Source organism: Sclerotinia sclerotiorum, genomic scaffold (assembly GCF_000146945.2).
Source record: "Sclerotinia sclerotiorum 1980 UF-70 scaffold_3 genomic scaffold, whole genome shotgun sequence".
Taxonomy (NCBI): domain Eukaryota; kingdom Fungi; phylum Ascomycota; class Leotiomycetes; order Helotiales; family Sclerotiniaceae; genus Sclerotinia; species Sclerotinia sclerotiorum.
The window spans coordinates 994,228-1,013,401 of NW_001820833.1; the positions used below are offsets into that span (position 1 = coordinate 994,228).

At 43.4% G+C, this 19,174-nt stretch overlaps 12 protein-coding genes across 12 annotated transcripts; 5 read left to right on the plus strand and 7 right to left on the minus strand.

The window, feature by feature from the left end:
- Nucleotides 1-897: 897 nt before the first annotated feature.
- Nucleotides 898-1,008, minus strand: SS1G_02475 (predicted protein; the record flags this gene model as incomplete). Its single annotated transcript, XM_001596205.1, has 1 exon — nt 898-1,008. The coding sequence occupies one exon, from the start codon at nt 1,006-1,008 to the stop codon at nt 898-900; it is 111 nt and encodes a 36-aa protein (XP_001596255.1).
- Nucleotides 1,009-1,197: 189 nt separating this feature from the next.
- Nucleotides 1,198-1,690, minus strand: SS1G_02476 (predicted protein; the record flags this gene model as incomplete). The annotated part of the gene is made up of 2 exons (XM_001596206.1): nt 1,198-1,431; nt 1,601-1,690. 2 exons carry the CDS (start codon nt 1,688-1,690, stop codon nt 1,198-1,200), a joined length of 324 nt encoding a protein of 107 aa, XP_001596256.1.
- Nucleotides 1,691-1,817: 127 nt separating this feature from the next.
- SS1G_02477 (predicted protein) lies at nt 1,818-2,000 on the minus strand (the record flags this gene model as incomplete). The annotated part of the gene is made up of 1 exon (XM_001596207.1): nt 1,818-2,000. One exon carries the CDS (start codon nt 1,998-2,000, stop codon nt 1,818-1,820), a length of 183 nt encoding a protein of 60 aa, XP_001596257.1.
- Nucleotides 2,001-2,049: 49 nt separating this feature from the next.
- Nucleotides 2,050-2,915, plus strand: SS1G_02478 (predicted protein; the record flags this gene model as incomplete). Its single annotated transcript, XM_001596208.1, has 3 exons — nt 2,050-2,075; nt 2,197-2,518; nt 2,895-2,915. 3 exons carry the CDS (start codon nt 2,050-2,052, stop codon nt 2,913-2,915), a joined length of 369 nt encoding a protein of 122 aa, XP_001596258.1.
- An 884-nt stretch (nt 2,916-3,799) lies between these two features.
- On the plus strand, nt 3,800-4,099 carry SS1G_02479 (predicted protein; the record flags this gene model as incomplete). The annotated part of the gene is made up of 2 exons (XM_001596209.1): nt 3,800-3,866; nt 4,029-4,099. The coding sequence occupies 2 exons, from the start codon at nt 3,800-3,802 to the stop codon at nt 4,097-4,099; spliced, it is 138 nt and encodes a 45-aa protein (XP_001596259.1).
- A 105-nt stretch (nt 4,100-4,204) lies between these two features.
- On the minus strand, nt 4,205-9,561 carry SS1G_02480 (hypothetical protein; the record flags this gene model as incomplete). The annotated part of the gene is made up of 4 exons (XM_001596210.1): nt 4,205-4,810; nt 4,862-8,970; nt 9,072-9,395; nt 9,462-9,561. The coding sequence occupies 4 exons, from the start codon at nt 9,559-9,561 to the stop codon at nt 4,205-4,207; spliced, it is 5,139 nt and encodes a 1,712-aa protein (XP_001596260.1).
- Nucleotides 9,562-9,843: 282 nt separating this feature from the next.
- SS1G_02481 (predicted protein) lies at nt 9,844-10,299 on the plus strand (the record flags this gene model as incomplete). Its single annotated transcript, XM_001596211.1, has 2 exons — nt 9,844-9,899; nt 10,161-10,299. The coding sequence occupies 2 exons, from the start codon at nt 9,844-9,846 to the stop codon at nt 10,297-10,299; spliced, it is 195 nt and encodes a 64-aa protein (XP_001596261.1).
- A 394-nt stretch (nt 10,300-10,693) lies between these two features.
- On the minus strand, nt 10,694-12,051 carry SS1G_02482 (predicted protein; the record flags this gene model as incomplete). The annotated part of the gene is made up of 4 exons (XM_001596212.1): nt 10,694-10,728; nt 11,074-11,099; nt 11,295-11,583; nt 12,036-12,051. The coding sequence occupies 4 exons, from the start codon at nt 12,049-12,051 to the stop codon at nt 10,694-10,696; spliced, it is 366 nt and encodes a 121-aa protein (XP_001596262.1).
- Nucleotides 12,052-12,548: 497 nt separating this feature from the next.
- SS1G_02483 (predicted protein) lies at nt 12,549-13,328 on the minus strand (the record flags this gene model as incomplete). The annotated part of the gene is made up of 3 exons (XM_001596213.1): nt 12,549-12,683; nt 13,004-13,082; nt 13,234-13,328. The coding sequence occupies 3 exons, from the start codon at nt 13,326-13,328 to the stop codon at nt 12,549-12,551; spliced, it is 309 nt and encodes a 102-aa protein (XP_001596263.1).
- Nucleotides 13,329-15,887: 2,559 nt separating this feature from the next.
- On the minus strand, nt 15,888-16,541 carry SS1G_02484 (hypothetical protein; the record flags this gene model as incomplete). Its single annotated transcript, XM_001596214.1, has 1 exon — nt 15,888-16,541. The coding sequence occupies one exon, from the start codon at nt 16,539-16,541 to the stop codon at nt 15,888-15,890; it is 654 nt and encodes a 217-aa protein (XP_001596264.1).
- Nucleotides 16,542-17,129: 588 nt separating this feature from the next.
- SS1G_02485 (hypothetical protein) lies at nt 17,130-17,264 on the plus strand (the record flags this gene model as incomplete). The annotated part of the gene is made up of 1 exon (XM_001596215.1): nt 17,130-17,264. The coding sequence occupies one exon, from the start codon at nt 17,130-17,132 to the stop codon at nt 17,262-17,264; it is 135 nt and encodes a 44-aa protein (XP_001596265.1).
- Nucleotides 17,265-17,532: 268 nt separating this feature from the next.
- SS1G_02486 (hypothetical protein) lies at nt 17,533-18,308 on the plus strand (the record flags this gene model as incomplete). The annotated part of the gene is made up of 3 exons (XM_001596216.1): nt 17,533-17,665; nt 17,745-18,063; nt 18,140-18,308. The coding sequence occupies 3 exons, from the start codon at nt 17,533-17,535 to the stop codon at nt 18,306-18,308; spliced, it is 621 nt and encodes a 206-aa protein (XP_001596266.1).
- Between the last annotated feature and the right edge of the window lie 866 nt (nt 18,309-19,174).

The following is a 19,174-nucleotide window of genomic DNA, read 5'->3' on the forward strand; positions in this document are numbered from 1 at the left end:
CAGGAACAGAATGGACGTGCTTCTTATGGCACCCATCACGAATAAAAATGGGTGATGTGGCAATTTGAAGGAAACTCTGGCTGGGGATTGTTCAAACGTAAGCGCGTTTTGGTGTGTTTTGGTAGTCGTTCAAGCAAGGAGTGGCGATCTCCAGTGTTGGCACACTCTTCCAGAGCACGCCGCTGGAAAAGGGCCAACTAGGAATAGCCATGGTCAAATGAGTGAGGTAGGTAAACCTGATGCAATGAAAGAGGAGATAACTCAAAATACGGTAGGTGATGGTCGTGAGGAGTGATTGATTGATCGCTTATTTCATAGCAGGGGATTGGTTTCTGTTGATGAGGTTTGATTTTAATGATGTTGATATCGATGTCAGAGTGTTTGTCAACCAAGAAGGTAGTGACCTCCTGATTAGTACTTAAGTAAGTACCGTTGATGATCTAAGAAACAGATTTTCTCATGACCCGTGAGCTAATTTAATATCATAACAAAAGGGGAAGGTAGCAAAAGCGAGTGGGGAAGGGGGGCTAAAATGGATATTTTTTAGCTTAACTATAAGTCCCTCTTTCCTCCTAGAATTTAGATAACATGCTAACCACTCGCAAGCCGAAAGTAGATTTCAATCTCGGTTCTGCTTTTTAATCTTCTTCCATTTATTTATCCGTTGCATCCAAACACTTATTCATCATCGTCACTTGTCTTCATTTCTTCCTGTCAAAAACTTTTATTACTCCTTCATGAATTATCACATCGAGTTTGGATGAATATATCAAATATCCTGCACAAACATTGTTTCATATGGCCATAGCTTCCTTCCCAAGAGCTTATGGATACAACTGAAGTCCTAGTCCAAGCACCACATTCAACTCCTTTATGAATATATGGACCCTCACGAGGTCATTTGCGAATGGCGATGGCGAAAGAACGCATTTCATTCGACACTTTCTTCAACAATTTCTCAAGTCCCAGTACGATTTCCGTCAGCTTTTCGATTCGCCCAAACCCCATTATGATCGCGGATGATGAGGGATAGCTAAATGGCATCCTATCAGCCAGACATTCGGTTGGCAGATGGAAAAAGAAGAAAATGTTCACTAGCCTATACCATTGGTGTCAATGGAATAATCAATACCATAGACCACCGATCGGGTTACTGTTTCTTGCTATTTGCACCGGTGGTATCAGAAACTTTTTTTTTTATGAGAAGAGTCCATCATATTGCTGTCTGCGCTGTTGTTTGACGTTGTTATTACCTTCTGCCCTCCATTTTCCGGCCCACCACAAAAAACACATGTTGCTTTTAGTGGAGCATTCTTTGGCCATCCTCGCGAAGTCGCAATTTCCCGCTGAAGTTTCTATCATAGGGATCAACATCAATTGTACCATGTCCAGATCATAATGTTTTCTCTCACGGACTCTTATGTGACCTAGCTGGAATCCAAGTACTTGCCTGACGTCATTAGTGTCTCTCATACCTCATCTCCTCTATCCAAACTGCTCACATGTCTTTCTCAGTAATATCCTTCACCACACCCTAATTATCAAATCCAGCATTCATGAAGCGATGAAAATAGCATTGCATCCCAAGTCTGCTGAGCACCGATTCGAGATCAATGCTTGGAGTGCCTATGATATTGATATCTATGTCTGGTGTATGTGTCTTTGGATGATACTTGCTTGGAAGATCCATGTTTGAGAGACATTTGTCGCAAAGTTCTCGACAATCACTTGAAGAGTAGAAGGAAGATCTGAAAGCACGCCAGCATCGAGCTACGGTGCAGTTTATTTTCAAATACTTGCGCAGGGTAATGCTGACTTTAGGTGGGTGCGGGGAATTGCAAACTTTCCAGTAGACCAATCCCATTTTTGTACAATGTGGTCGCTCTTGTTCTGGGACTCAATACCGGTCCTGCATCGCGGCTTCTCTCCCCATTTGTTTTGCGCTCGCCCAATGCACGAATCCTTCTGATATCCAGCCCTTCTACATTACATACGGACATGGTAGCCCTTAAATGCACTCTAATATATCAATAGTGGTAATTGTTCTCCATGGCGCTCGAGCAATTTTCTCCAATGTATAGAATGTGACATCCAGGGACATTTCATCAACCCACGACATGCACCTTCGCCAGCCATCTGTTACACAACCTCCGTCCTCGCCGCAACGCTTTCAAAGCAATGACGACCACCGTATAGACCACCAGTACGAAGCGGACCAAGCTTCACTTTGAGTATTTTGGTGCAATATCCGCCTCGGCGGGTCAAGAGTCACGAGCCACGTAGTGAAAAGTGGCGTGATCATGGTGGAACGATGACCTGCACACCCTTTTTCTATGAGATCTCACTGGATCGCTGGTCGCAGTTCCAAGATGCGTCTGAAAATATCTTATTGAGTATTTTCGGATCAATTTCAGGGTCTCCACGGATTCGGGAAGAGCCACTTCCGAGACGGTTGTCCAACACGGTTAGCATAATGGTACCTATATTTGACAAGCCGAAGGACATCGAGATTGCTAGAGTAGGTTACACAATTATTTTTCTAGGATGGGATACACCATCCGTTTTTTTCCGTTGAATCCTTTTCTAATTCTGGGAAAGCTGCTGGTTTGATATCTTTTGATTACTTATTTCCTATTCTTAGCATTATGTTGTGATGATTTAATTGGACTTCTTTTCTATACTTACAGATCTATTTGTTTTGGTAATTATGTGGAGAATTGTGAATCTTCTGGATGAATTGTTGATACTCAAGAATTAAGTTAGAATTGATCTTTCAAATGATTTGGACCTCTCGGGTCTACTGGCTCCCTGAGATGATTTTAGTCTGCGAAATGTGTTGAACACATCGAACCTTCAACTCAAACACATTGCTAGACTACCACACAGATCTACAGATCAATGAACCAGAAATCTAAAGAAAGACTTTCTTCATCTTGAGAAAACTCGAATACTTTTATATACTAGTATCTAGATGCCCTAATAACTCATGATCTATGATCTAGACAAGGCAGGATTGGAAACTTCGATCTATAAATATATATATACGGAGTACATGGCCCGTGAGAAACAAAACAATCCAATCCACACAGTATCACAAAAAAACACGTACATGTAATGTAGTAATCTTATGGAAATCATCTTTCTTTCTGATTTATTCTTGATGTCTCTACTTCACTTCACTTCACTTCTCATTTGCATCTCCTCTACCTCTACCTCTACCTCTACTCTAGCACCATCTAATCAATCGAGTTTAGTTAAGTTTAGTTAAGTTTAGTTTTCTTCCTTTCTGCTATTGTTATTTTTTTCTTCTTACCATAGTAAGATCTTACCTCAGTAAGATCTTACCTCAAATCCAACAAGGTCACCTTCATCCACCGCTCTTGCGTATACATACAAATCAGATCAGATCAGATTGAAAAAATTTCATTTCATCTGGTCTATGTCTTTATATCTTTTGTCTTTTGTCTTTATCTTTATCATTATCCTCCACCTATGTCTAGTAGATACGCTCGAAATTTCCATCTGCTGTCTTCCGCCTCCCTTTCTCAACTGCCAGGCTAGTCAGTGTGTATCTTTCTCCAACCCTCCTCAAAAAAAAATCCCATCAAAAAAGCACCATCCATCAGCCACCCCCAAGTTCTAACATATCACATGAAGAATAAAGACTAAGTATCTCTGTATGAGGATAATAGTAAAAGAAAGATATTTCTCCCCAATTCGAAAAAGAAGATTCAAAAGTAGGAACGGAAAGATCATCCGCTATTCTGGCAAAGAAGCAAAGCAAAGAAAGGTACACATCATGACCGTTAATAGTCATTTTCGTTTCGCGCCCTTGAACACCTTCGCCAAATTCAAAATGTCAAAAAGTAAATGTAAATAAGTTGGAAAAATTTGTGGTATCTCGTAAAATCGCGGGACGTTAAAGTACAAGAAAAGATTAAAATAGAAAACGTTCTGAAGTAAAAACTTCGATTCTTGACGTCAGATTTGTGTCATAGTCGCAATATGTGAAAATACTGCTTCTGCAGAATGCTCGCCATGCTGGGATATTGTGGCACGTGAATTCGTCGGGGGAAAAAAATACAGTGTCGTGAAATAGAGTATGTGAGGTAAATGTGAAATAAATCGTAGTAAAGCCCAAGCCAGAAAAATCGTCGCAAGACACGCAACTTGACAATCCTGGAGCAGGACTTTCAATTTCTCTTTAGAAACAATTCAAACTGCCCTTCTTCTTTTTCTTGCTACTCAGAGCATTCATACGTTCTTCAAGATGAGCTCTAGCGAGTTCTGCCTCTTTTCTCTTGCGTTTCTCTTCTTCAACTTGCATCAAGCTCCAACGATTCTCCTTCTCCGCATCACCATTCTTGGCTTTTTCTTCAGCCGCTTTCAGTTCCGATTCCAGTTCGTTGGCACGTTTTCGCCATGCATCACAATCGGCTTTGACCTTGTTGCTTTGTCTCTCGAGATCTGTGAGAGCCTCTTCGAGCGTGGATGTGAGTTGCTTCTCAGCGAATAAGTGCTTTTCAATAGTGCGGATACGAGCTTCTTGATCCTCTTGGATTTGAGTTGCAGCTATGTCTTTGCTATTGCGGCTATTGAAGCTACCTTGAGTGGGTGTTGGTGGGACTGGTGATGTTGAAGGAGCTGGGCCAATCTGTGCTGTTCCTGCAATGCCGGGTAGTGGCGGTAAGGGGATTGCGGGGGGTGGTGATGGAAGTGATGTCACGGATGCGGACTTGTGGAGCCGCGAAGTCATCGAGTTGGAACGCTGTTTATTCAGGTCAGACTGCATAACCTCGTCATATTTAGCCTATTTATTTAGTTAGATATATCATAAAAGATTTCACGGTTTGTGGCTCACTTGAAGAGTGGCGAATTCCTCCTTGATGGCGTCCAACTCGGTCTGGGCACGGAGAGCATTCGCATTGGCTTCGTCCAATTGAGCGTTGCGCTCTGTTTGGAGCGTAGAGAGGCGATTGTTAGCAGCTTGGTGCTCATCAAAGTTTGAAGCCAATTGGTCCTCAAGCTCCTCTACCAGTCTTGAGTTCTTCTTGTTCTTGGTCTCGAGGTCGTGAAGCTCCTTCCTCAAAGCGGCCAATTGATCTGCGACTGTAGCATTTTCATCCTTCAGTCTAGAACCGTCGGCGGTTTCGGCTAGAAGACTAGCCAGTTCGGCTTTGGTAGTTTCGAGCTCCTTCATAACGCTTTGATTAATCGTCGAGAGCTCTTCGGTGTACTTCTCAAGTTCGCCCGCTCTACTTTCTTCATCGGAAAGAGCTTTCTGGTTGGCAATAAGATCTGTGATTCTATCTTGAAGCTTCTCTGTGCTCACGTCAACTCCAAGTGCAAAAGCAACTTGCGTGGCGATCTTTGTCAGATCATCACGGGCATCAGAGAGCTCTCTTGACAGTGCATCAATGTTTTCCTGATGTTTAGCCTTCAACTCGCCTATTTGAGCATCATGGTCAGCCTTGCTTCTTGAGCGGATTTCTTCAATCTCCTTAGCATGGTTCGCATGCAAGAGACTTAGTCCTTCGTGGTGAGCCTTGACAATGTTTTCATGCTCGACAATCTGCTCTTCAAGCCGAGCAACAAGCATCTTGTGTCCCTCCATCTCTGCAGATGTGATGTTTCTTGATTGAATGGCTTCATCAAGTTGTTCACGTGTTGATGCATGAGCTTGCTGGAGTTCGGCAATTTGCGCGATATTCGCGGCAACGGCTGCTTTGTGTTCGTCAACCTCTCTTTGCAAGTTTGCAGCATGAGTCTGGCGATCTTCAATTTCGCGGGTCCTCTTATCTCCACTAGTAGTCAGACTTGACAATTGTCGTTCCAACTCAGATATCGTAGTCTCGAGTGCATCTTGAGAACTTTGCATGGAAGTTAAGGCCGTCTGATGCCTTCTCTCCCAGTTGGCAACTTCTGCTTTCAGTTCTGCAACTTTACCTTCATGATCACCATCCGTTCCACTGGCTTCTTTGTTGACAGAGTCGCCATCCACTATAGGGCGTGCGTTGGCAGAATTCCTGAGAGATTCTATTTGTTGCAGTAGCTCCTTTTCACGAGCACTGTGAGTTTCCTGGAGCATCCTTACTTGATTCTCAGAATTGATTATTTGGTCCTGCATAGTCGAGACTACCGACATATCCATTGGCGATGCCTTCATGCTCGATCTCTCTCTGGCAAGCCCACTAATTATAGTTGTCTTGGTATCTAACTCCTTCTTGACCGTAGTAATGTCCGCTTCAAGTTCCTGAATTCGCTCCGAACGAGTATGCAATTCGTGCATTGCAGTGTTCAAATTCAATTCGAAGTTGGCCATAATGTCGGGGTTATCCTCAAAATTGTCGGCTGCAATATTTCTTAAAGAGGCGAATGATCTGTGAGCTCGATCGATAATCATAACGTTTTGACTCGATTTGCGACGTATAACAGGCGTGACTGAGCGTGGTGACGAAGCTTCGGCATTCATTCTCGCCTTTGATACTTCCGCCTTTAGCTCCTCCATACGATCGAGAGCTGCTATGTGTTCTTCCTCTAATTGGGCGTATTTCTCGGCAAGCACCATTTGTGCCTCTTCTTGCTCGGCGCCTAACTTTCTCAAACTTTCAACATCCGCTGTACTTGTCGTGTCACTGGCCTGCTCCGAGGTCGCCACTGACTCCGAATTTTTTATCACGGCTTCGGCATCAGATTGTTCTGTGGTAGTGCGTAATCCCCCAGCTGAGGACAATTCCGATGAGAGCGATCGCGAGGATGAGTATTGTCCTCCACCCCTTAGCTCGTTCACCCTCGCGTCTGCTAAAAAAGAAGCTGATGTCGGTGTCGGAGCCAACGACAAAGGATCACGTGCAACAGGATGGCGGGCTTCGTCAACGGCGTCTTGAAGTTCGGCCAATGTACGAAGAGCCTCCTCATATTTAGCTGAAAGAAGATCATACTCGCCAACGGTAGCTTCATGTTCAACTTTTAGGTCAACTAGTTCTTGAGTAACGCTTTCGAGCTTATCCTCAACAAACTTTGATTGGGCTGGGCTTTGAGGTGAATATTGACTACCAATCTCCTCACTCAGCGATTGCAGGGGAGTTCCGAGCTCAATAGATTCTCCATGGTCGGCGGGGCCATCAGTTTCAGGTCTTTTGCCACTTGCGGGGCTCACCGAAAAATCCTCGTCACTCTCATTGTCGGTCTCTAGAATGACATTATTTTGGTTTCTCCTACTTGCAAGGCTTTGTCGGCGGCTGTTCATGTCAATAGACGAGGATCGTTTACTGCTCATGGCTCTTTTCTCGTCTCCATTTTTTCCGTCATGCTGAATCTGATCTAAATCATAGAGCAGGCTGTCCAATTTTCCGAGACTCCGTTGGCGTTCAATAACGTGCTCCAATCGCTCAATTTCACGTTGCATCATCTCCGAATCTTGATCGGCCTCCGCTAAACGTTCCTCGAGGGTTGAAATGTAATCTTCAGATGTAGCCTCATTTTCGCGAACGCGAGCAATCTCTTTGCGGAGCTCCATTACGATTGCCGAATTTTTGTCTTCGCCCGAAGTATGGCCTTCAAGCCTCGTTTCTAGGTCATGTAGATAACTTTCGGTATTAGCCTCTCGATCGGCCAATTTCTGTAAGCGTGCTTGAAGTTGTTGATTGACCGTCTCAGCATAAGCACACTTGGTCTCCTTTTCCAGAAGTTGAGTTTCGGTATTCGCTAAAGATGATCGAGTGCTGGAGAGGGAATGCTCAAGACTTTGAATTGTCTTTTCGTATTCGAGGACCACTTGTTCAACCGCTTCGGCGAATGAGTTCGAGCGTTTTAGTCTCTCTGTGGCACTGTCACCCAACGTATTTTCATGAGCCTGGTTATCAGCAACTTCCTCATCCCGAGCTCTAGCCAACTCCGATATAAGCTTAGCATGTCGTTTGCTAAGAGCCGTGTAATTTTCCTGCGTGTCTAGTAGCTGATTATGCAGTTCCACTTCTCGTTCGTTTTGTCGCTCGGGCCTCTCACTCGTGGGCTTGCTACGACGATCACCCCCGCTTTCACTGTTGCTAATCTGATCCCGAAGAAAAGCGACCTCGGCTTTCAAGCGATCGATGACAGCCTGTTTATCGCTTTCATCTGAAACTTGTTGAATTCGAGGCTTACTTTGAATGGCACGGGCGCGTTGAGCATATTGAACTGTGTTCAGAGTCTCACTGAGGTGAAATTCTGCCGGCGTAACACATGCAATCATGTAAGTGATCGCGTTACCTCCAAGTGAGTCCTGGAGGAATCTGGTGAGCTTTGAGTCTCGGTACGACACGTGGGATCCGGATTGTCGGGATGACAATTGCGATATAACCTTGCCCAAACTAGCCAAACCAGCGTTGATGGAAATACCTTCCTTGGCTCTTTCTCCTTGTGCGCCGGTATTTTTTAATCTCTCACTGCCAGCTAAATCGACAAAATGGAATTTGCTGTCAATTGTGACCACGTCTGCGCCAGTCATGGCTTCTAGTGGAACGGAAAATCTCTTTTCGGCGCCTTGTGTCCCTTTGGTTTTGCGCTGGACCAGATTTAAACTGAACACAGCATGAGATCGTGAAGATTTGGCGTTGACCGCGGTTGCATCAGTCTGGCGAATCATAGATCCGAAATTGAGTGCGGCCATGAGATCTTCCACCGTATTGACCTCTACCTGGTGTAATCCTGTAAGAAGAATATGACCTTTGGTGTTCTCTCGAATATTGACCACCTCTCGTTCATGAGGAGGTGTATGTTCGGGAACTAACAAATCTCGCAGCTGCTCATTGTAAATTTCGACATACGTTGCCTTGAGAGTCCAAGTTTTGTCCTCCGCAGACACAGCAGCAGGAATCGTGGAATACCTCTTGGGTGCTCGTAGACCAGTCATGGAGCTTCGATTGGAGTGCTGCGGTTTCCCGACGCCGAGTTTCTCAAATATTGCCATGGCCGCACGTGGAATCACACCTAGACACTCGCACGTACATTAGCATCTTTCCCATTTGAGCAATTACAACACGTTGCGCAGCAGTTCAATATGGGATTGAGTGCGACGGTGTCTAACTTACCCATAACCTCGGATTTTCCTTGCTCGCCTGGACCGGATGTACCCATTGTAAAGGACTTCCCAGCGCCGGATTGTCCATATGCCAGCATAGAGACATTATATCCTTGAATGAAGGCATTTGTGCTTTCTACCAAGTATTCCCAAACTCCTTCCTGGTCCACATCTTCACTGAATACTCTGTCAAACACAAATATCTTCTTTCCCTGTGGAGAATCAATCGCTAGGGTCGTGGGTGAATTAACCTGTACCATAGGTCGTTGAAATCTTTGTGGAATGAGATCGTAGCCAGGATCGTTTGGTCGGAGGGGTGGTCGAACTCGCACAGCTGCAAAAGTAACTCAGATTAGCCTTTGTGGACGACACATGCAAAAACAGATCAAGATCTCCATACCGACTTTGACAGCAGTTTTACCATCTTCGTCCGAAGCTCGACTTCCTCCAGTCTTGCTGCTCATGCTCATCCGACTACTCGATCTTGGTACTCCTCTCATCATTACACTCGCGGGCCTAGGCAGACTCGCATGGTGCGATTCTGGAGAGCTGGCCATGGCTCTTTTGTAACCTTCGTTGCGACAAAATGCGTGAAAGACCGAGGTGCAATAGTATGTTGTTTTGATTGTAGATTAATGTGATTGTGTGTCGATAAGTAATCAAAAGGCGTTGGAAATCGTTACCCTCCAGGTCCGACTCATTGGTTGAGAATTGTTAGAACGAGAGTGAATAAATAATATTATACTTATAAATTTCCTCTTCCTCTCCTGTTATTTTCCAGGATGTATAATTGCTTCTTTTTTTCGTCTGACCAACAGGACCAACCCAAGAAAGAGAGGTAAGCGAACGTTGGAGATAGACACGCGTTGTGGTTGTCGAGCAACAGGGACAAGAGTGTTAAATATAAAGATCTCTTTCACGCGTCCTGAAGTACTTTTAGGACATGGAATATTAGTTCAAGTTCAGAAATATAGACAATAATGTGTGTTACAGAGGGCTGATTAGGTATACAAAACGATTGGAGGTGGATGATGTTGGTTCGGAGAGAAAGGAAGAGAGAGACAGTGGTAGCTGGAGAGCAGAGTTACTAAAAAAAAAGTGTAGTTTGCGCTGGTGGTTTAAAAAGGTTGGTTCCCGATGCGTGCACTGTGCAGGAAGGATGGGTGAAGGACGAAGATTCAGATTCCCACAAGCCAATCCTAAAGCTTCAACTCGGCGGAGACTCCAAAGTATGGTAACTGGTAAGTAGGTATGGTACGTATACTAGATAGTGCTTAAATGGGGAATTTGTGATTTGCGGTTCGTGGGTCTGCGGAAGGTGGACACTGGACATGGCTAAAAATTGTGCAGTAAGGTGTATGTAGGTAGGTGCTAGGTACAAGATACCAGATCCTAGGTGCTAGGTGCTAGGTGCTAGGTACGTACTCTGTAGATAATAACCCGTAGATATTATTGTTTATTTACATGGTATTTCTCATCTCCCGACTCTCCGTACAGTTACTCTCCCTCGCCTGCTTGCTACTATGCTGTTCAATGTTCGCTGCTCCCTCGTTCTTTTTAGTTTAGGTTCAGGGGTATTTAACTCTAAATGCCCTAAAATAATTACAACTTTCACACCTCTAGAACCCACTACTATCCGATTCCATCGTATCCTCCGTAACAACCCACTGTGACTTTCTTAGTAAACATGCTAGCCCCAGAACCTTTCCCTCTGTCTTTTTGCCTTTGAGCGCTCAATCCGAAAAGTTGACAGGGGATAAAATAGTTGACCTTCTCTGATTGGCTCCTTTTTATTCAGATTCAGGTACAGAGAGTGGTGTTGCCGAATCTAAAGTAGTTGATCGATCGTCAAGTCCTTCCCCCCTGGTCATATATATTGTTGTGCCTATTTAATCATTAATTCAGGAGTGAGTGTTAGGCTGTCGTCCATTTGATGGCAATGTTTAATGCCTAGGGAGGTCTTCACTGCAGCGCAGCCAATAATCATAGAACATCGAGGGTTCCTGACAAACCCCTCTCTTCCCTCACCTCCTTTTCCCTATGCACAGCACGCATTAGTACCGATCACATCTGCATCTGCAAAGTAGTCCCATCGCATGATACATGATACATGGCCATTTGCATTCTGATGATCCCAAAAAGAGATCAAGCCAGCACAAAAAGTACCGGGTGTTCGGCGATTGAATTGATAATCAAGTCCTCAAATGGCCCCGCCAGATTCCAGAGAGCTCACGCGGTAGCCAGGGATAGATAGGGTGTACTCCGTAGGTAGTATGGACTCTGTAGGGTACCAGTTTTCAAAAGGAGGTTTTGCATTAGGACTTGGACTCCCTTCTGATCTGGGGGTTTTACTTTTCCAATCACGTAAACGAGATATACCCATATGAGGGTTAACCTTGTTGAGATCCGTTCACTAGTAATTAGATCAGCCCTTCCTCCATTTTCAGAGCGGGAATTTTTACTTTTCTGACAGGTTGGCGGGACTGAAAGTTCAGACGATCTCGAAACGCCAATTGATAACACTGTGTATAATTAGTACCTACCGAGTATATATGTCAGTATACATGTAAAGGAGTGAAGGATGAAGGGGTAGCGACACCGCTCTGAAGGAATATGGAAGGAAGCGGCACGCTGTTTGATGTGACTTGTTAATGGGCAGTGGAAATATGCAGATTACATATTACGACGTTTTTACTTCCTTATCAAATTAATATCAATCAATGAATGGGATGATGAAAGCGCGAGAGAGGAAAAAAGACGTGCCCCAGCTCCCCAGACGGAATCAAGATGAACCAAGTGTTGGCAAGGTAAGATCTGCCGCGGTTCAAGAAAAGATAACGGCTATAATAGGAAATGAGGTCTTGTCGTCTCGGTCGCTCGGATAAATGTAGATTGCACCTTTTAGAGGAACAACTTGAAACTTAAAGCCAAAATGCTTTGGTCCACTCCTATTCTAACGAAGACATTACCGTACTCTGTTCTGTAGACATTTTTAACGCCTGCCGGAGATTGCATTGTCTCTACCGGCTTGGAACATTGAAACATTGAAACATTCAAAACGATTCTCCAAGAGGTGCCGTCGATGATACACACGCACGTGCTGTCGAGTGCCAAGGACAAAGCCTCATAAATAGATCGGAATATACATTGAGTTGGGAGATACAATTCCTCCTCTGATCATGGAGATTTTCATCATTCGCATCTTCCACGTCTCGTTCTTATTCGCTAAACCGCGACCGCATGCATGAACCTTCGATACATATTAGATGTATGCACGCTTTGATCTAGTCATAGGGAGGAGTAGATTTCTCCAACTCCCCTTAGACCCTGTCGATGTTGAGTCTGGAAGAGAACAGGTTTTTATGGTTGACATGGTGATGTTATCATACTGGGAACACTCTTAATAGATGTATTATGAGTGCTAATGCCAATCTACAAAATTACCATTCGTATTAATCTCAAGGTTATGTGTAATGAGAAGACTTCATTACCACGAATCTGACGGCACGAAAGTCGAGAATCTCTCCTGCTCCAACCAGAGAATAATCTCAAGCTCAATATGAGTGGAATCATTCCAATGTGGCAACAACTCATTCTCAAGCCTCAAATACCCACGTCTAACCTACACAGTGGCACAATTGCAGAGAGAGAAAACCAAACGAGAGAGAGATTCACGGCATTCTCTTCGTACAGTATGACTTTTCTACTCGCTTGACAACTTGATGCCACTCTCCTCTGCACACTCTACCATCCATTTTCACTGCATGCTCCAATCCACCTGCATGGCTTGTGCAGAGTCAACAGCACGGACTCGAACTTGTCCAAGCGTACAGGAAATGAGCATCGGATATATTATCCGATGCGAGGCTGAGCTGCGCCCAGCTGTACAGTTACGCCTTTGTCTTGGGTTGACTCTTGAGACAATGATCTACTTGCGGATACCTTACCATCAATTCTATTCAGAATTACGATAGCCTTAAGCTTGGCCTTAAGTCCGCAAGAGACACTCAGCCTCATTCGTCTTTTCACTGAAGTATGTTGGTGGATCTAGACTCTATCAGACAGACGGCTTTTAAAAACGTTTCCTTGCACATCACACCGCTGCTCTGAATTCTCCGCGCATACAGTCCGGCGAACAGATGAGATCATCGCATTGTCAGGTCGTTCTTTACCTGCATAAATTTCGCATGACCTCCCCATTTTGTGCATCGCACTCCTGCCGATGATACCCAACGTTCTGGGTAGTATTACGCTTTGGCCAACACATTATGGAATGTACGCCGCATGCCGTCTTGAGGACTGGAAGGTTCACGGCAATGCAAGGTGGATTCCGCGAAAGCTACCATGGCCGGGAAGACCTTATGCCTGACGTCAATGTACATCATCTTCCGATCCCTAGGCATATACGGTTCTGGATTAGTAATACCAGCAAAGTATCTAAATAAAGTAGCTCCTCGCGTCCCCAGAGACGACCTGCTGCAACCAAAGTTACCTTGTCTAGCTGATCTCTATTTTTGGGATACTCTGTCGGATGAGTGCCGTCTTGAACTAAGATACGGAGTGGATGACGATCCACTGCTAGGTGCACGTTTGAAATGTCCCTAGCCAAAGTATATTTGACTACATAGCTTTTTCGAGCCGAAAGTAGGAGTGCACAGGCATGCTACGAAGTCAGATTGAACTTCACAATCGTTGGATTAAGAGCTTTCGTTGGGGGAGGCATTAAAATGTGACAGCAAAGCCATGTCCTCTGCCACACGATCTTTTGCCATGACCACAAGGATTTCTTTCCAATACAGGGCGAAGAAGTCAGCGAAGAGCTGCTCTCCCATAAACAAAATCTTCAAATTCTTTGTTTTCCATTCGCCTATCTAGTACTTCTGTAATGGATCTATCTCTCAGCTATTGAGAAGCGGAGCAGCTTTTTTCCTGGGCTAACAAAACCCAGTCATATGACATGCTAATCCTCAGCAAGCTCTTTAAATCTATGACTATATATCCAAATAACAAGTTCATAAGAGGAAATGAATAACTTTGGGATATCAGATCCATGGACTAGTTGCCACATGAGTCCAAACAGTGTTCCCGCCAGTCTCTTTTATTCTCTTTCTGCGCATCTTCATCACTTGGTGATTCGATACACAGTATGCAGCAAAGCTTTGTTTCATAAGTATGATATAATCTTTTTAGTAATTACTACATAATTGAAGGGGTCTAAGAAGTAAAGCCATATCTCGGACCCATCTCTTTACTTTTATATTTCCCAAGAGGACTTATGTCAAATATCTGTGTAAAAGCTACATACTCCCTTCTCCCATACTCTTTTTAGCAGCAAGCTTCCTCTCTGAATGAAGCCAATACAGAATAATATTATTAGCCTCTACACATTTATAAACTAGCTATGTTGTAGATGAAAAAGTTGGATGTTATCGAAATAGTCATAGACGAGGTGTTTAGAGGGGGATTGATATATTTTACACACTTACAAGGACAACGCGTTGCTTATTAGGATAGCAAGATAGTAATCTACATCATGATCCATCAATTATAAAAGTCACCACAACTCACCATTAAGAATATCATACATATTTCTATCTTCCATTCTTCATCATTCCAGCCTTTTCTCTCTCACCTCTCTAATATCTATCAACCATCAACCAGCCACCTCTATCTCATCTCATCATAGAAATAACCTACCCACCCCTCCTTCACTCGAGCCACCTCTTCATCCACCCACTCTAAGAACTGCACCAATATCCACTTCAATCTGAGCTCTTCAAAACTCATTTCCTCATAATAGCAACACAAAAACCTTGAACAACTTTAAAACATAATATATTAAATCTTACACCACCTATCTCCGCTTGTTGGGTTTCTTGAGACTAGAAAGAGTATCAGATTGAATTGATTTCTTCTCTAGCTAAGCAGTTAAGCTGCGAGTATATATTCAAAAAATGAAGGAATAAGGTTAGGTATTCAGCCTTCGGAATTAAAGTGCTTTGAAATCAAAATATTGAAAGCAAACAAACAGTATACCAAAAAGGAAAGAATGAATTAAAAGTTGAGTTTTGTTTGCTCCTTATATGCATCATGCAATATATATGCATATGCTGCCAAGATCCCAGGAGGTCAACACCGCTCAAAACCTCAATTGGAGAGATATCTCACCATCTATAATCCCTAGAAAAATACCTAAAAATACACAATAAAACATTGGATTTATCTGGTAGGTTATGGGTTATTAGCTACCTAGGTAGATATTGGTATTGATTTATCTTAATTCCATTGTGAATTAAATGCACACATAATTACGTACAGGAAGGACATAAAGTATAAACATGTGAAGAATAAAATATATACACTCTCTAAAATCCGCGAAACAAAAACGACAAGGACGACAATAATATTATCGATATATCCCATAAACTCGAACTCAATCTCTATACCTATATATCTAACACTATTTACAAACCCCTATAAAAGAGGAATGGGAAAGGGGAGGGGGCACTAGCGACTTAGGTAGGTAGGTATCTATGATGTTTTATTGGATGAAAGGGGAAGGGAGGAGAGGATGGAGTGAATGGATGGATGAGTGGCCATGAATGGGGATCAGGATTGGAATGAGAGTGAGAGTGAAGAGCGAGGTAGGTGAAGTTGGATCAAGCGTGCATGTGATGGGTTATATGAAGCTGTTTTGTTGCTATATTGAGCTCTTGTGAAATTGATTCTCTGTTATCATGATGAGATAAAAACTCAAGAGAATTATGAATTTGAAGACTCGAAGAATACAAGTATAGGTATCAATACCAATAAAACAACACTTTCGCTATACATTCATATCGATCACAACTCTGTTCTTCCCCTCTTTCTGTAGCCTCGCAATCTTAGCCAATATATTCTTTTTCCACACTTTGTACTCGGCTCTCCTCTGCTCTGTCAGATAATCCACTTTCTTTTGTCGCATTGTACCAAGTCCATATCTCATTTCGTCTTCTCGTACCAGTGCTCTTTCAATTCCATCTAGAGCATCCTCTCTTTCTTGATCTTCGCCTGTATCGTCTTGAGCATCTGCCTTGACTAAATTTTGATACCAGTCCATTTCTAAACACCCTTTATTGGCAATCTCGGCAATCCAAATATTGACTTCTTTCTCATTGCTCCTCCCCACCTCCACCTCATCTTCCTCTCCCTCCTCCGGTACATCCCACCCCCCCCATCCTCCCATCCCAACCTTCCTCTCCACCTCTGTGTCCTTCCTCGCCGACCTTAACACCTCCAACGCCTTGAGCCTATTTTCTTTAAAATCCTCATCATTCAACAATTCCCCGCCAGCGGTCAATTTCCCCCAAACAATACCCCAAACCGCCATCATCAACGCCGGCCACTTTCCAATAGTCTCTTCCTTTCTCCTCTCCTTCTCTTCCTCCCAAAAAATTAAACTTTCCACTCCAGCCAATACATGAGGTGTTGCCTCTTCCATCCCCAATTTCCGGCACAGTTCTCTACCTACTGTACCAACCCATCGTGGTATCTTCGTCTCATCTCTTTTCTCATGCCGTAATCCCTTTTTCGGAGTGCGGAAACTTGCCAGACTTTTGGATTTAGAGGGTGTACTACGTTGGGGAAGGAGAAGAATAGTTTTTATTGGGGTATCATTTCGACCTGGTGTACGTTTATTCGGGGATTGTGCTAATGATGATTTCCTGCTTGGAGTCGCATTTCCATTCCCGTTTCCAAACTCACTTCCTTCAACTCTCGGTCGTTTTCTCGGCGTCGCATTACCTAGCGTATCTTCAATATATGCATATAATTTCTTATAAACTTTCGGGGGAACCGGGGGTCGGGGTTCGATTTTGGGAAGATTCAATGATATTTTAAGCCTGGCTTAAAATTTAGTAAACGACCAATGGTAAGTGGGTACAAGTAAGAGAACAAACCGTTCACAAGCAAGATTGGCACAAGCATATATTCTCCCGATTTCTTGCTCCTGACTTAATGAACATTTCAGGCGCGATTGTTGAATGAGAGCACTGGTTAAATTGAGGAGCTCCGGGGGAAGAGTGCCAGAATGTCGGGGGATGAGATTGGAGAGAACGAGCGAGGTGGCTTGGTTCATTTTGTAAAAGGTATAGCTATTGCGATTCTTTCAGCTCAGCTATGTTTAGGTGAAGAAAATATGGGTATCGCAAAGCAAAAATTGTGAAATCGCTATATACAAAATGCCCATATGCCATGTGTAAGGTTAACCTTAATCGGTCTGTACCACAACTCAAAAAAACAAAAGTTCCAGCCTCGAGTCCACCATGTCTAATCCCTGCAGTGACGTCGGGACCCGGAGCTTACCCCTGAATTTAATGTCAAAGCGTCTCGTCTCGCCTTAAGGATGCGATTCATATTCAATTGCGATACCGACTTTGTACTTTTGCGACGAAAGACACCTTTCACCACAACACATTTAACGATCTACGATAATGACTATGGGACTGGGAAGGATAGGCGGACTTTTGGCTTGTGTAGGATTGGTTATTGCACATGGAGGTGTAGCACATCAGAAACCTTTAACCGTGGATCCTAACGCGGATTGGGGAACTAGACATATGGCCGGTGAGAGAGATTCCTTCCAATTCTTCTACTTTTGACTTTAACGGCAATGCTGTGTATCAATTGACTAACGCACAATTAGAGGAACATCACATAGACAACTTCGATCCGGGTGCCTTCTTTACGCTCCACGATTTCGACAACAACGGCGTTTGGGACCAATCGGAAATCCTAAAATTCTATGGCATGGAAGATGAGACTGCAAAAGATGTGCCGCATGAAAAGAAAGTTGATTTGCTGAAGGAGATATTACGATTGATGGATAGTAATAATGATGGAGTAGTGGAAAAGGAAGAATGGGACAGGTATTCAGGGACTGGAGGTCTGTTGCCAGATTTTGGGCTCGGGCCAGGACATCATTGGGATATTGAGATGGAGTATGAGATTCATCATTGGCAGAAGTAGGTTTTGTTTCCTTTTGGAGCGAAGGGTGGAAAGGGTGTGATAAAGTGAGAATATTGGGCTAATATGTGGCAGATACCATGATGAGAATACGAAGGAAGAGGATTTGATACATCCGGAGGACATTGCACATTTCAAGAAGCATGATGAATTGGAGGATGAAGCTGATAGAGTTGCGGCTTTGGATAAGATGCCCGTTGTTGAACAAAATATTCCTGATAAGTTTAGAAAGGATAAACAATGATTGATTGTGTTTAAAGTATAGACATGATGATAATTAGATTTGATACCGAATATATATGTATCATTATAGAGGCATTTCATTCCCCAAACTTCCTTGGGTTTACTCCCGCGTTTTCTTTTACCAAATCATCTCATCGATCAAAAATACTATACCTTTCCCGCATTTAAAAGTCGTTCCCTTGTTGCTGGCGCTTACCATTGTTCCATTTGCCGTTTGCTCAATTCGAATTACAACAACGCGTGATGCTTTCTAAACTTACAATTAGAACAATCAAAAAAAAAGCTTTCCCTTCTACTAGTTAACAAGAAATTCGCACGATTCACTCTTTTGTAGAGCAACAGAAATCCAACCGTCAAAATGGCCAAAAATCGTCCACAGGGAAATCACTTCCATGTGTGCTTTTATCTGCAGTTATGCCGTGCAATTTGCGAACAATACAGTCGCTAATCAAACACCCACCTACCTGAAGGTAGTTACAACGCAGCTGTCTATCAAAGGCGCCAAGGCGACTCGATAGGATGTTTGACTGATGCAAACGGTGATCTTGTTTGGATGTAGAGATATATATATATATATATAGATGAGTATTTAAGCGAGTTGGTCGGTGGTAACGGAGAGCTGAGGGGGTGGAAATGGTATATCTGGTGAATCTTTTGCTCTACCTCTTTCCTGCGTTTACTAGGAAGCGTATTTGAGATTGGCATTGACTTTTAAGGTTTGGATACGATTATTGAAGACTGATATGCGTTTCTTTTGAGAATTTTCGAGGCGGAATCTAGAAAATGAAAGTTTATTATCCATGCCATTAATAAGGGAACAATAACACCACTGGCAGATCATAAAAGTTACAATTGTTATACATCATA